Source organism: Rana temporaria, chromosome 6, assembly GCF_905171775.1.
Source record: "Rana temporaria chromosome 6, aRanTem1.1, whole genome shotgun sequence".
NCBI lineage: Eukaryota > Metazoa > Chordata > Amphibia > Anura > Ranidae > Rana > Rana temporaria.
In genome coordinates, this window is record NC_053494.1 from 177,394,831 (window position 1) to 177,410,504 (window position 15,674).

The 15,674-nt window shown below is 39.6% G+C and overlaps 1 protein-coding gene across 1 annotated transcript in view; it reads left to right on the forward strand.

Moving 5' to 3' along the window:
- The window catches only part of KCNH7 (potassium voltage-gated channel subfamily H member 7), a 572,057-nt gene that overhangs the window by 513,222 nt on the left and 43,161 nt on the right, over positions 1-15,674 (forward strand). Inside the window, exons 10-12 of the mRNA XM_040357854.1 lie at positions 4,932-5,184; positions 6,943-7,148; positions 12,014-12,110. Coding sequence (XP_040213788.1) covers positions 4,932-5,184; positions 6,943-7,148; positions 12,014-12,110 — 556 coding nt within the window. The remainder of the gene's footprint in view (positions 1-4,931; positions 5,185-6,942; positions 7,149-12,013; positions 12,111-15,674) is intronic.

Below are 15,674 nucleotides of genomic sequence, written 5' to 3' on the forward strand. Positions count from 1 at the left end.
GGATCTCGGCGAGCCAAGTTTCCCCGTTGACTAACGAGGAAATAGAGAACATGTTCTCTATTTGGCCCGACGAGGTCCTCGTCGGTTTCCTCGGCCGAAAGTGTACACACGGCCGGGTTTCTCGACGGAATACGTCTGCCATCGAGTTTCTGGCTGAATTCTACAGAGAAACTCGGTCGTATGTACGGGGCCTTACAGCTCTCCAAAGCATAGTGAAAATGTGTCAACATGATAGTGTGGGGTTGATTTACTAAAACTAGGAACAACAATTTTAAATATTTATATTCGCAAAGGGTAAAAAACACTTTGGGGTTGATTGCTAAAACTGAAGGGTGCATCAGCTGGTGCAGTTCTGCACAGAAACCAATCAGCTTCCATTTTTGTCAAAGCTTAATTGAACAAGCTGGAGTTAGAATCTGATTGGCTATCATGCACAGCTGCACCAGAATTTGCACTCTCCAGTTTTAGTAAATCAACCCTTGTTTTTCTTAGTACATCAAACAGATGTTTGAAAAATTAATTGTCTGTCAAGAAAACAGACCAGCCACCTCCACAAACTTTCTTAGATGAACTATTGCTCATTATCTTTGGTTTTGGACTGTCCTTGCTTTCTGTGAACTCTTTTTTTTTCAATATATTCAGAAGGCCTCAAACAATTGGAGACAGACTCAGTTATGTATTTGCAAGGCATGGTATTCCAAGGGAGAAAGTTGAAGACAACATGTCATTCTCAGCAGAGAGATATGTATTTTTGCTTTCCAGTGGGGAATTCATCAAGTTCCCTGCAGTGCTGGATTTCATAAAACATCTCAAAAAGTCATTCAGAACAAGTGTTGAATCAGTTTTAAGAGGTTCAGCAGTCAGCAGGATTACCTGCATGGAAGAATTGTAAAGAGACCCAGTAAAGCCCCGTACACACGACCGAGTTTCTCGGCAAAAACCAGCAAGAAACTTGCTTGGAGATATTTTTTTGCTGAGGAAACCGGTCGTGTGTACATTTTCGTCGAGGAAACTGTCGAGAAACTTGACGAGCCAAAAAGAGAGCAAGTTCTCTATTTCCTCGACGGTAATGGGGAAACTTGCCTTGTCGAGTTCCTCGACAGCCTAACAAGGCTTTTGACGAGGAAAACGATGTGTTTCGCCCGTCGAGTTCCTTGGTCGTGTGTACGAGGCTTGAGACTTTATATTTTGATGTGACCATTGAAAAGTGATTTATGACTGTCATATTATAGTACAATGTAATACTTATATACGTATATAGGGGATTACTCTACTGTGCTGCTACTTAAACTATGAACTGCCTTGAAATCAGCAGAGTAATTTCTGAATAGTTTCTGCACTTAAAAGAGTTGTAAAGGAAAAAAAATGTTTTGCTCAAATAACAGTTTACAGGGTATAGAGACATAATAATTAACTGATTCCTTTTAAAAATGATTACAAATAGATAAAAATCAATCATATAATGTACCTGTAGTTTCAGTTTCGTTTTTGCATGTTATCCTGCCTCTGTGCTGTATAGAGCCATAGAGAAGTGATGGTTTGGAAAACGAAACTAGAATCTCCCAGTACTGTGGTGATCAGGAAACAGACAACCAGGAAGTGTCCAGAACAGAGCAGAATTACAGCAACATCAGAGCAAAAACAAACAATGAGGACATGAAACCAGGACTGCAGTAAGGTAAAGGAAGCTTTTTAGCTTAAATTTTTTTTTCCTTTAGTGACCCTTTAAAGAGGAGCTCCAATCTGCCCAAAAAATGAAAAGTCAGCAGCTACAAATACTGTAGCTTCTGACTTTTAATATAAGGACACTTAACCGGCCAAGAATCCAGTGTTGTTCTCACTCGAGTCGATTCTTCAATCCTCTTTGGGTCCAGGTACCAGCATCTTGACTAAGAGGAACCGACAGTAAAGCCGTTTTTTTTTACTGCACGTGTGCGAGCCGCTCTGCCCTTTTGTGAATGGTCCTGCAGTCTGTGGGAAAGGGAGAAGAAAGGGAAGCACCACTAAGTGCATTATAACAGAGGGATTTTAATATAAAAGAATAAAAGCACTCGCAGGATAAAACAGGGTAGATTAGCCTTTCACATCTTTGAGGATGTCAGCTGAGGATCCTGTGTCCTGCAGGTGCCGCCGAAACCTGGTCCATAGTGGATGAATGTGGAAAAGTGGACCCTAGGATTGAAGGTCAAAGGTGCTTATCTGGTATATAGTGTCACTCTAGTCTCTCCTGGCATCTTCCAAACTGAATCCACTGGCTGCTGGGGTACAGAGAGGTCTGTAGCATGTCCTGTGGTCACCAGGAAGTCAAACGGAACCAGCGTGGAACGCACAGAAATTACGTCACCGGAAGTAGGAAGATGCCTGGGCGTTCTGACGGGAAGTGGGAGCAGGTGCCTGTTAAAACCAGGTACTTGCTCCTCCACCACCCCCCCCCCCAAAACAAGTGCCAAATGTGGCAGAGGAGGGGGGAGGATGTAAATAAGCAGAACTTCCCCTTTTGGGTGAGGTTCCACTCTAACGACTTCAGTTCCGGAAGGCTTTACACCCTTCATGACCAGGCCATTTTTTTCTATGTGGCACTGTGCTACTTTAACTGATAATTGCGCCGTCATGAATTGCTATGCACATACAACATTTTTCTCACAAATAGAGATTTATTTTGTTGGTGTATTTTATTTTTTATTATATAAACAAAAAAAGACCAACAATTAAACAATATATATATATATATATATATATATATATATATATATTTTTTTTTTTTTTTTTTTTTTTTTTCTGCTATAAAACATATCCCATAAAAAAGTAAAAAAAAAATCAAATCTCTTAACTTTTGGACAAAATGTATTCTGCTACATGTCTTTGGTAAAGAAGATTCCAATAAGTGTTGATTAATTGGTTTGCGTGAAAGTTATAGCGTCTACAAACTATGGGATATACACTAGAAGTTTTATTTACTTATTTATTTTTATACTAGTAATGGCAGTGGTCAGCGAGATTTATATAAGGACGGTGGGCAATCTAACTGACACTTTGTGGAAACTAACTAACTGTCACTGACATCACCAGTGACATTATTAAAGTAATCAGTGCTAATAATGTGCACTGTCACTGTACTAATGACACTGGGCAGGAAGAGATTAACATCTAGGGCGATTAAGGTGTTAAATATGTCCCTAGTCAGTGTTTGTGTGTGTACTGTGTTCTGCTTTTACTGGGGATCTATCTGTTTTCAATTCCTGGTACAACTGGATCCCCTGTCACTGAACATAGCGTGCTGTTTACACTCACAGAGCTGTGTTCCATGAAGCTCAGAGCTGGTCACCGGGTGCCGACAGTCAGTCACTGGCTGGGACCCGGTGATTGACATATGCTGTGCTGAATCCCAGCACTGCCAGGCGGACAGGCGCACCCCCTACCCGGAAATGCAGAATCACACATATATATATACGTAAATATTGCAATAAATGTTCAGAGCCACCTAGCAGGTCGAGAGTTGTTATTCCACTCACACTTTCTAACCTGCATGCTTGTTTTACATCAGTTTTGCAGAAAGTGTTGAGGTCAAAGAAAGACAGGCAACTGCCATTTTCAGGAAGTCAGCAATGACAGCCTCCCTATTTCTCTCAATACCGATTTCATTTATGAATGGGAACACTTTATTGAAAGAGGTTGAAGCTTTTTTTTAAACATTACCACTTATTCATAGAAATATTTACCTTAGGCGGGACATTTACTCATGATCGTTTTCTGAAACTGTCATTTTAAAGAGGGGTTCCGGGCATTTTTTTTTTCTTTTGCAATCTCAATTACATTATTATGAATATTAATTAAAACATATTAATAAAGCACAATCGGTACATAAACAGTTGCAAAAACTTACCTGATATAATCTCAGGGATCTTGTGGCCGTTTCCATCATAGCTGTGGGCATCATGAAGCCCAGTTCATGTTTCTTCCTGGATTTTCCTAGAGAGGAGCATGCTGGGATTTTTAAAGCACAGTAATGCCCAGAGACTCCAGGGAAATTAGTGTCATCAGTTCCCAGGAGGCAATGGGGTCTTAGGACAGGAAGTTCTACCACATTGGACTAGAAACTAGGCAGATTATGAAATCTATTTAGTAACACCCATATAGAAGTAAGTAGAATTTTTTTTTTTTTTAAGAATTTTTTTTTACATTAAAGGCAATCTGTTCATAAAAAGTCAACTCAAACTCCACTTTAAGAATAAAGAAATCTGCTGACAGCTATGAAATGCAGACAATCAGATGAGTAGGCACATCGTTATGGCAGCTTTTATTATTCTTTCTTCGCCTGAATGTTGTGTATTCTGATAAGGGCCATTTCAGTACTTCCTCAATAGCTTGCTTTATCCCTCCTGCCTTCCACAGTATATTATTGGCCAAAAGGAAGGAGCACATCATAGTGATGGTCCAATAGGAATGTGTGTGGGGGGGCCAGTGGAGCTTAGTAGTAAGCTCCACCATTGCCCGATATTGTTGGACCTTTGCCTTAACAGAAGGACCTGGGATTTGGATGAAGCAGAAGACAATGAAACGACCACACTTTTGGGTACTTGTACTTTATACTTGTCAGCAGCTTTTAGTGTTCTTAAAGTGTCAAAATCCTTTTAACCATTTGTTAAAAAGACGAATAGATTTCCATTAAATTGTCAAGTTTTATTCAAGTTTTATTCTTCTCTTGAGTTCTGAGGATAAAAGGGTAATTTAAATATTCTCCCTTTTTCTTCTCATTTTAAAAAATAGTTGGAACCACGTTGGGGAATTTTAGAGTTTCATAACTGCAGATGTTTTTTTATTTTTTTCATAGTCATCTTTTTACCCATATACCTTCTGGAAATATTGGATTTATCTCAGGAATACATTCAAATAAAAATTGTGAATCTATTACTACTTTCATTTATATCTAGGTACTGAAGGGATTTCCAGAATGCCTGCAAGCCGATATTTGCCTGCACCTCAACCAAACATTGCTGCAGAACTGCAAAGCATTCAATGGAGCCAGCAAAGGATGTCTTCGAGCTTTGGCTATGAGGTTTAAAACTACCCATGCTCCACCTGGAGATACTCTTGTACACTCAGGAGATGTTCTTACTGCATTGTACTTTTTGTCAAGAGGTTCTATTGAAATCCTTAAAGACGATATCGTTGTTGCGATATTAGGTGAGTTTTAGCATACAATAATTAGGCTGATTGGTTGAGCTGCAGCCATTAGGAGACCATGGGCAAGGAGGATATTGCAGAGAAAAATGCCTCTAGGGCAGTACTATGTGTGTTAGCCAATTTGAACTTTCAGCTTATATTAGCTAAATGTATTCCAAGTTCATCAAAACAAAAGGTGTGCAAAACTTAGGCCCCTTTCACACGGGTGATGAGATAAGGTCCGCCTGTTTTTTTTTTCAGGCAGAACTGATCTGAAGGTCCATTCACCCCTATGCACAGGCAGGTGTAAATGTACTTGTGTCTGTTTACACCTGCCTACCTCTGATCCTATCTAGTCTGTTAAAAAAAGAACAATACAAGGGGATCCGACCTCCTCTGTCTAGGGCCTAGGCGGATCAGAGGGATGTCAGGTGTAAACTGAAAGCAGAGTCCATTTAGGCGTGACCACCTATTGAAGTGGGCTCTTTTTGTGTCATCAACTTGCTCTGCTCTGATCAGCAGGGGACCAGCGGGCAGATCCCCTGCTACTCAAAAACAAAGTCCACCCTGTGTGAAAGGGCCTCACAGTTAATTTTCTTTAGAAGGCAGTCACATCCTGAATAGAAAAGCTTGTCCTCTACCAGCAAGTTGCAGAGATGGATTGTATGGAAGCAATGGTCTTTTCAAAGCGGTCTGGCTCACCACTTACTGGGTCAGTGCTAGAACTCCCCAATCAGCGGATTACAGAGCTGTTGGTCTGACACCACAGGGGGTATATTAGATGGGTACCATTACTTACACACAGAGAGCAAGGATCCTTCTCTACTGCATGCTGGCAGGAGGCAGGTTTTTCTACTCGGGATGTGGCTGCTTTCTAAAGAAAACAAACTGTGAGACTTTACACACCTTTTGTTTTGATGCACCTTTTTTTTAGCTCATTAAAACTGAATGTTTAGTTGGGCATCTATCTGAATAGAAACAAATAAAACATCTGCAAGTAGTGCAACCCAATACTGTAGGACCTTCCTGATTGCATTACATGGGTTTATGACTGCGTAGGGTCATTTTTGGCAGGCAGGTATTAAACACCAAAATTTACTGCAGTCATCATGAATACAAATATGTTTCCAATTATAAGGATACCCTTAACTGTGCCATTTTAGAAGAGTCTAAAGCCTGGTATACACAGTGAGTGAGGAGCTCGCGAGAAGGTCTCTGTACTTACTATTCGATGTTAGTATAGAGATCACCCCACTGTGCTATTGTGTTCTGACAGGGGGATTGCCCCCACCAGAACACACTGGTCTGTGCTCACAGCAATTGGCTGAGAGTGCTGATTGGATGCCGATCGACTGTTAATTTTCCAGAATGCTTGTTTGAAAGAAGCCAGTCGTAAGATCAGCTTATGTCAAACAAGGACCTTTACACACAGGCCGAATGTCGGCCAGTTTCTACCGGCTGATTTCAGTCGATATTCAGCTTGTGTGTATGGGACTTTAAATTGGGATCTCAGAGCATTTTTTTGCTGCTAACCAGTACTCGAGGTATACCCTTTACATTACATGAAGTCCATTAACTGATGCTAATCTCCAATCTCTCAGGGCTGTGGTTCTATCCACTTTTGTAGAAAATAGTGTGATACAAACTGCTTTGCTATGTTCTTGTATTAGGAAGCATTTAGTGTCCCATAGAGAGCGCCACCAGAGATAAGATTTATTTTTGCTTGTACTTTATGTTTGTATTGTGTACATTTTTACATGTTGATCTTTCCTACATTAGGTAAAAATGATATTTTCGGAGAGATGGTTCACCTGTATGCTAAGCCTGGGAAATCCAATGCTGATGTTCGAGCTCTGACCTATTGTGATCTTCATAAAATTCAGCGAGAAGAACTATTGGAAGTTTTGGATATGTATCCAGAATTCTCAGATCAGTTTCTCACAAATCTAGAGCTGACTTTTAATTTAAGAGACGAAAGCACAAAGGTTTGCAAAGTTATATTTAATACCTTTAAACCATTTTTTAATTAGTATGTGTTAATATTACTTTTGGTGCTTAGTGCTTGCATATCGTGCTTCATAGAATTCATATAATGTTGTTTGTGGTTTGGGCTGCTTATTCTCCTAACAGTCAGTGGTTGACTGATGACTAAAAAGAACTCATGTATTTTCTGATGGTTTCTAATTACAGAAACTTCTTTCATCTACCTACTATAAAATAGCCAGAAGAATGAGAAACCTGGGACACACGGAATAGACTGAGAAAAGTGGTACCTTATAAAGTAGGATCTGCAACAACTTTAGTTCCATGATAGGATATAACAGAGGGTACCTATGGTAAAAATGCCACAGGGTCCATAAGACCAGGAGACCAATATTGTCTGATATTCCCTCTTATGAGCTTTGTGATAGTCTTGCTTTTTGTGCAGAATAAAACAGCATTTACTTTTTTTTTTTTTTTAACAGATTTTTAACAGATTTCTGTTGCTTGAGTTTGTAGAAAACTTTTTGAAAAAGAAAATATTTTAAAATTAGCATCCCAAGAGTCAAGTCCAGTGATGAATGAGAGGACCCCTGTTCAGAATTTACACCATAGCCCTTTAGTTCTATTAGATATGCCTCATGGTATTACCGTGTCTGGACCATTGGTACCTTGAAATGCAATCTATTTGACTTGGGGGGTTATTTATGAAAGGCAAATCCACTTTGCACTGCAAGCGCAAACTACAAGTACAAAGTGCACTTGGAAGTGTAGTCACTGTAGATCCGAGGGGGACATGCAAGGAAAATAAATAACAGCATTTTAGCTTGCACATGATTGGATTATAAAATCAGCAGAGCTTACCCTCATTTCAGATATACCCCTCAGATTTACAGCGACTGCACTTCCAAGTGCACTTTCAGTGCAATTTCAAGTGCACTTTGCACTTGTAGTTTGCACTTGTAGTGCAAAGTGGATTTCCCTTTCGTAAATAACCCCCCAAGTCTTCATTGCATATAAACTGCAGTCCATCCCTTGCGCTTCACTTTCTCAACATTTTGTTATGTTACAGCCCTATTCCAAAATTGATTAAATTCATTATTTTCCTAAAAATTCTAAAAGGAATACCATATAATGATAACATGAAAGATGTTTGTTTGAATTCTTTGCAAATTAAAAATAAAAAATGAAAAAAATCACATGTATATAATGTAGGTATTCACAGCCTTTGCTCAATACTTTGTTGAAGCACCTTTGGCACCAATTATACCCTCTGATCTTTTTGAGTATTATGCTACAAGCTTGGCACACCTATTTTTGTGCAGTTTCTCCCATTCTTCTTTGCAGGATCACTCAAGCTTCTTGGGGTTGGATGGGGAGCGTCGGTGCTAAGCCATTTTCAGATCTCACCAGAGATGTTCAATTGGGTTCAAGACTGGTCTCTGGCTGGGCCATTTAAGGACATTTGCAGAGTTGTCCTGTAGCCACTCCTTTGCTATCTTGGTTGTGTGCTTATGGTTTTTGTCCTGTTGAAAGATGAACTTTGGCCCCAGTCCGAGGTCCAGAGTGCTCTGGAGCAGGTTTTCATCAGGGATGTCTCTGTATGTTGCTGCATTCATCTTTTCCTCGATCCTGACTAGTCTCCCTGTTCCTGCCACTGAAAAACATTCCCACAGCATGATGCATCCACCACCATGCTTCACTGCAGGGGTGGCATTGGCCAGGTATTGAGCGGTGCCTGGTTTCCTCCAGACATGACACTTGCCATTCAGACCAAAGAGCTCAATCTTTATTTCATCAGACCAGAGAATTATTATGGTCTGGGAGTCCTTCAGGTGCCTTTTGGCAAACTCCAGATGGGCAGTCATGTGCCTTTCACTGAGGAGTGGCTTCTGTCTGACCACTCTACCATACAGGCCTAATTGGTGGAATGCTGCGGAGATGTTTTTTCTTCTGGAAGGTTCTCCTCTCTCCATAGAGAAAAGCTAGAGCTCTGTCAGGGTGACCATTAGGTTCTTGGTCACCTTCCTGACTAAGGCCCTTCTCCCTCGATTGCTCAGTTTGGCCAGGCGGCCCGCTCTAGGAAGAGTCCTGGTGGTTCCAAAGTCTTCTATTTATGGATGATGGAGGCCACTGTGCTCATTGGGATCTTCAATGCTACATAAATGTTTCTGTACCCTTCCCCAGATCTGTGCCTTGATACAATCCTGTCTCAGAGGTCTACAGACAATTCCTTGGACTTGGCTTGGTTTTTGCTCTGACATGCACTGCTAACTGTGGGACATCATAGAGACAGATGTGTGCCTTTCCAAATCATGTCCAATCAAGTTGTAGAAAAATCTCAAGGATGATCAGTAGATAATGTGATTTTTTTTCCATTTTTTATTTTGAATTAATTTGCAAAGATTTCAAACAAACTTCTTTTACATTGTCTTTAAGGGTTATTGTTTGTAGAACTTTGTGTCAAAATAATGAATTTAATCATTTTTGGAATAAGGCTGTTACATAACAAACTGTGAAAAAAAGGAAGCGTTGTGAATACTTTCCGGATGCACTGTATGTATGTACCATACCTGTAGGATCCCTGTAGAAGATAGAAATCACTGTAGTAAACTCCGCTACTCCACTAGCTTCTGGCCCCCGTGCCTTTCAGGGAACACTTTGCATGTTCTCAGTTAAGACTTCTCTGATTAGACAAGGTGGAGAGGCAGGGAGTTGAAGTTAAGATTACCACCTTGTCCAATCAGTGAACACTTTGCATTCATAGAGAAAATGCAAAAGGTTCTCTGGTGCCCGTGCTGAGCTGGCAACCTGTGTTCAGTAAGCAGAAGTGCCTGGACACTAGTTTCAATCACTGTAGTAGTGGTGGGTACCACAGTGATGTTCAGCTTCCAGGGGATCCCACAGGTGTGACACATACATACTTAAATTAATTCAAGCTAGTCCAGTGTAACTATAAAAAAGATTTCATATCTAGCATTTAACCTTAAATATTTTATAAGCTCTGCAGAAAGACAAAACATTATTAGGGTAAAGGTCTTTCAGGTCCACTCCAAGAGCTTGGTGTGAAAGTTGATAAACTCCCAGAATCCCCATTGCAGAGAGTTCACAATGGTCCAAAACTGATATTTCTGTTTTAGGTAGACACCAGAGGGCCAACTCACCCATGGTTGCATATCCTTCTGGCGCTCTAGTGTGAAAGTCTCTCCGCTGGACCTTCCAAATATAGTAGGACTTTGTGGCTCCTTTTTGCCCAGCCCATTGGTAGCCACAGAGCTGCCAAGTAGGTAATTTTAAAAAGTTCAAGAATATGATTCCCAGTATCGCAAAATTTTAAAGTGAATTAGACCAAAATACTTAGTACCGGTATATTGGGTGAAATACAAGTGATATAATAACCAAAAAATGTATAAATATAAAAAAGTAAATCAAACCAAAATATATATAGTGTCCTGGAAAATCACAATATGCAAATGATATGGTAAAACTCACGAGCATGCCTTTTGAGGATTGAATCTTTCCATCCAATTCTGGGCTGGTGGATTTTCTTAACAACCATTTGAGATTGCCACATACGATTAGGGTTATTCCCTGCGTGGTTGACCCAGTACTCCCCAGTATATGAGTCCATACTTTCTGGTAAGTGTGCTGGCTGTATATTCTGGTGGTGGATCACACAGCGATATTGAAGTTTAATCTTATTTCGTTGGTTCACGGGTGATTTCCATTCAAATTATGGTATTTATTTTCTATGATGGACTACTACACATAAGGATATTCTTTGATCTATTTATGAACTTTTCCAGGTTTTTGAGGTTTACCATATCACTTGCATATTGTGATTTTCCAGGACACTATATATATTTTGGTTTGATTAACTTTTTTATATTTATGAACTTTTTGAAATTTTTGGGTTATTATATCAGTTGCATGTTATCCAATATACTTAATGAGTATTTTGGTCTAATTCATTTTATAATCTTCGATACTGGGAATCGTATTCTTGAACCAAGGTTTCATATGGTTTCCTAGGTTCACGCATTAGTTTGAGCGCTGTACTATTGTTTGTTTATGTTTTACACTATATGTCTAGTGAAGTGCCAGCAGCTATACACAGTCTCGAAGTGCAGTTTTTATACTTGCTATTAATTTTAAACAGTTGCTTGGTGGGGTATAAACAGGGAAAACTTTCATAGTTAGCAGCAGGGAAGCTTGTGCATTGTTTTTTTTTGTTTTTTTTCAAAGGTTTTCCACTTCCTATATAAACATGTAAAACTCCTTTAAAATGTAACCTATGCTTTAGAAAGCAAGCCCTGCTTTGGCCCCCTTGCCCTCCTTTTTATTTAAAATGTTATTGTACCCTTTAGATGCAAGCTACTGGGTCTTATGACTGGTGTTGCCCACATAAGACCTAGCACCGTTTAAACTGTGTAGTTTTCTGGCATCTCCAAATATTTGCATGTAGACTTCTGAAATGTAGGTGTCCATTATTCCCTATGACCACATACATGACTTGTCACAGAGCTACACAGTCTAAATAATGCTTTACCATTTACATTGTGTTACTATTTAAGATTTACATATGGGCTCATTCTTGAAAAGCAGCTCAAACTACCGATTTCTTTAGATAGCCAGCTAGGTTGATTGTTTTCCTTTTGCTTAAAATCTGATTGGCTGGTATAGTTCAGAGGGGAGGCATTCTAATTTCTGTATTACTGTGGTTGGAGGCAAGATTTAACAGGCCATGTTTAGGTGATTAAAATTAAGTCATTCAAAAGTATTCATTGCCCTTACTGATATTTTAACATGAAGATCTGAGATAAAAGCCACTCCTATGGCTTACGATAATATGTGTGTTTTGTAAAACCAGGCTGATCTGCTAAGAGCACATGTGGATGCTGACTTTGATGAAGAGAGCTTCAAACTAAGAAGAAGAAAATTATCTTTTAAAGAAAAATCAGATGAAGGTAATTGGGTTTGTTATATTTAAATATTGTTTTTTAATCTGTTCTAAGGTTTACATAAAGAGTATTCTATCGTACTTTATTGACATAATAAGATGTTATTATTGTGTTTTTAAATGATATTTTGGGTCCTTATTTTTCTTCATCTCTTATATAATATACATAATATATATTGTCTTTCGAACACATTTTCACCTTATTTTACAACAGTATTTACATTATTCCGACAGCAAAACAACAGGCTAAATGGAAAATATCAGCATTATGTAGAAGTGTAAAAAATGGTAGAAAGCAACAAACATTTGAAGAGAAAAGTTGATGTAAATAGGAGGAACGTTGTATAACATACAGTAGAATGTCAGTTCTAACGAATTCCTCAATTGTCAATTTCTCTTCATTGAAATTGGACAATACAAGACTAGTTTGGAAAAAAAGACATGCTAAATTGTAGAGAGACAACAAAAATGACTTGTGCGGGTCGGGAATGCTCACAAAATCACTTGTGTTCCTGACCTAAAAACAAAATGTGGTGCAATTTAGCAGGCACGCAGGGTGCTATTAATTCATACTGTGACACCATGTGAGTCGGTGTGCTGCCCTGTAAAAAAAAGAGGCAGGGACTTATTTTCCTGCATTTCTGCAAGTAGGGCAGCCCATTGAAATGAATGAGTTGCCTACACACAGAACTCAGGTCACAGAAATGTGAACCTACTGTTAGGGTCTATTTATCAGTGTTTTCAGAAAAAAACAAGCCAAGTCCGGCGCTACAGTCTTTGGAATGCATGGCATCCAATACTCTTAACTCCCCTGGCGGTATTCCCGAGCGTGACTCGGGGTGTTTTTTTTGTGCCATTATCGGTAACCCCAAATCACGCTCGGGGTAGCTATGCAGAGCCTGCAGCGCGCGCTGGCTTACCTTGTTGCTGGATCCAGCGATGCCACCGCGCTGTGTGAGCGAGCGGGACCTCGCTCGATTCACACAGTGTCCCAGTGTGCCATCGATCTCCGTTCCCTGCGACGTTACGACGCACGGGGGCGGAGATCGGCGCCAAATTCAAAAAAGTAAACAAACACTATACATACAGTATACTGTAATCTTATAGATTACAGTACTGTATGTAAAAAATACACCCCCCCCCCCCCCTTGTCCCTAGTGGTCTGCCCAGTGCCCTACATGTTCTTTTATATAATAAAAACGGTTCTTTCTCCCTGCAAACTGTAGATTGTCCATAGCAACCAGAAGTGTCCCTTTATGTCAAAAATGGTTTTAGAGCCGCTAGAAAACAGCGATAATAAATTATAATCACTTGCAGAATTGTGCGATAGCGATTTGTGGGAAAATTCGTCATAAAAAAAAAAAAAATACAGCAACAATTCTGCAACTGAGCAAATTTCAGTGATTTTGAGTTGATTACATTATTGAATAATTTTTATTAGAATTATATTATTATTTGTTATAATTATTTATAATTATTTATTATATTATAATTTATAATTTTGTTTTTAAAAAAATGTCATACCCGGGATGCCTATTAGACTCCTGTTTGGTCGGATTTAAGTGAGTTATTCCTAATGCCCCGTACACACCATCACTTTATGTGATGAAAAAAAACGACACTTTCTGTGAAGTAAAAAATGACGTTTTTGAAACTTCAATTTTCAAAGACGAAGTTGCCTACACACCATTGTTTTCTCACAATGATCTTGCAAAGTGAGGTTACGTTCCACCACGTTTTACCATTGAAGCTTGCTTCATAAGTAGCTTCTGGGCATGCGCGGGTGAAAAAACGTCTTAGAAAACAAAGTTTTTTGCTACACACGGTCAATTTCTGTGAAGTAAAAAGTGCACTTTTGAAAAACGACACATAAAATTGAAGCATGCTTCAATTTTTTTTGGTCGTTTTTTACAAGACATAAAACAACGTTTTCCCCCACACACGGTCAATTAAAGTGACGTTTTCAAAAACGTCATTTTTTTTCATCACATAAAGTGATGGTGTGTACGCGGCATTAGAATTACAGGCCTACAGTATAAAACGCCAAATTTCCTTGCAAATAATGGTACCGCTTTCAGCACCTTTTTTCTGAAATAATCATACCGCCAGGGAGGTTAATAAAATAATCTCATACACATGCTGCTTATCGGTAAACCACTGGATTTAGTAGAACCTTGAAGACCAAAACAAGGCACCAGAGCACACAAAGTTGTTATAGAAAGAGGTTCTGAGCTCAGTATAGCTTGTAAACTTGAGAACTGGTATAATACAAATATATAAAACTGACTGAAAGAGCTAGATCCCTCTTTCACTTAGTGGTAGTGTCTATAGCAAAGTGTCCATAAAGGATAGTCTGTGGGCCAGTGTAAAGTTTGAAACTTTATTGATGAATAAGGCAAAAAGTATAAATGGCCAAAAATAGAAAAACAATATGCTCATGTGCAATCCTCGGGCTCCTGGGATGTAGACCAGCAGAATAAGTGATACCAAACAGGGTGTAGGGTGGCCAAACAATCAGGGCATATAGGTGGACCTCTACACAAGGGAAACCACTTGATTTGGTGGGATGGAAGGGCAGAAAACTCTGGTGCTCACCCAGGGGTCCATGTCCCAGGAAGTGATGCACCAAAAGGGCATCAGAAGCTGTTGGCGTCTCCAGAAGTGACACCTTAACCTGTACAGTGGTCAGAGGAGGATCGCCAGGAAGGGCGTGGAGTGGCCTTCATCGCCATGACAATGCTTTTCGAGGCATCACTTGATAAAGAGGACATCCCTTAAAACACATAGTCATGGTGATGAAGGCCACTCCACGCCCTTCCTGGTAAATGTCTGCTTACTGCTGTACAGGTTGAGGCATCATTTCCGATGATGCAAGCAGCTGTTGACCATGAGGACCCCACAGGTATCACACAGACATACTTAGATTGTTTTAAGCTGAACCAATGTAACTTTGTAAAAAGTGCCATACACAATCACTGTGAGGAATCGTCATTCATGCCCAAAAGACAGCGCTTGGAACTGGTAATTGGACGGTCAGATGGCCGTCATTGCATTGTAGGAAATAGGGGAGAGAATCTCATGCTCCCCTATACCAAGTATACTCTTGGATATTCTCAGTGACCGATAGGGATGATGAGGGATCAAATGGAAAGCAGAATGTCTCTTCTGAATTCCAAACCTAAACGTTGCCCATTTAGTCAAAATTATGCAATCAGATCTCATGAATTTAATAAAAGCAGGCATCTGGCTATGGACTTTTTCCATTTTAATATTAAAATCAAATAAATCATTTGTAGTCCATGTTAATATAAGCTACGGTCTAGAATCTGAAGCCATGAATGCATTCTATGTACAGTCCAGTGATTTTTAGTCACCATTCATTATCTATTTTTATTTCCCCCACATCCCACCACATTCTAGGCATGTGAAATCTGTCCAACATAGTTTAAAATGAGGAACTGCAGCACGTGTTCTGTCACTTTCTATAATCTTTTCCATCCTTCCACTGGGCTGCTAAGAAAGGAGCTTAATTAACAACCTGCTTGGTCCGGTGGCTGACCTTTCCCTGGCA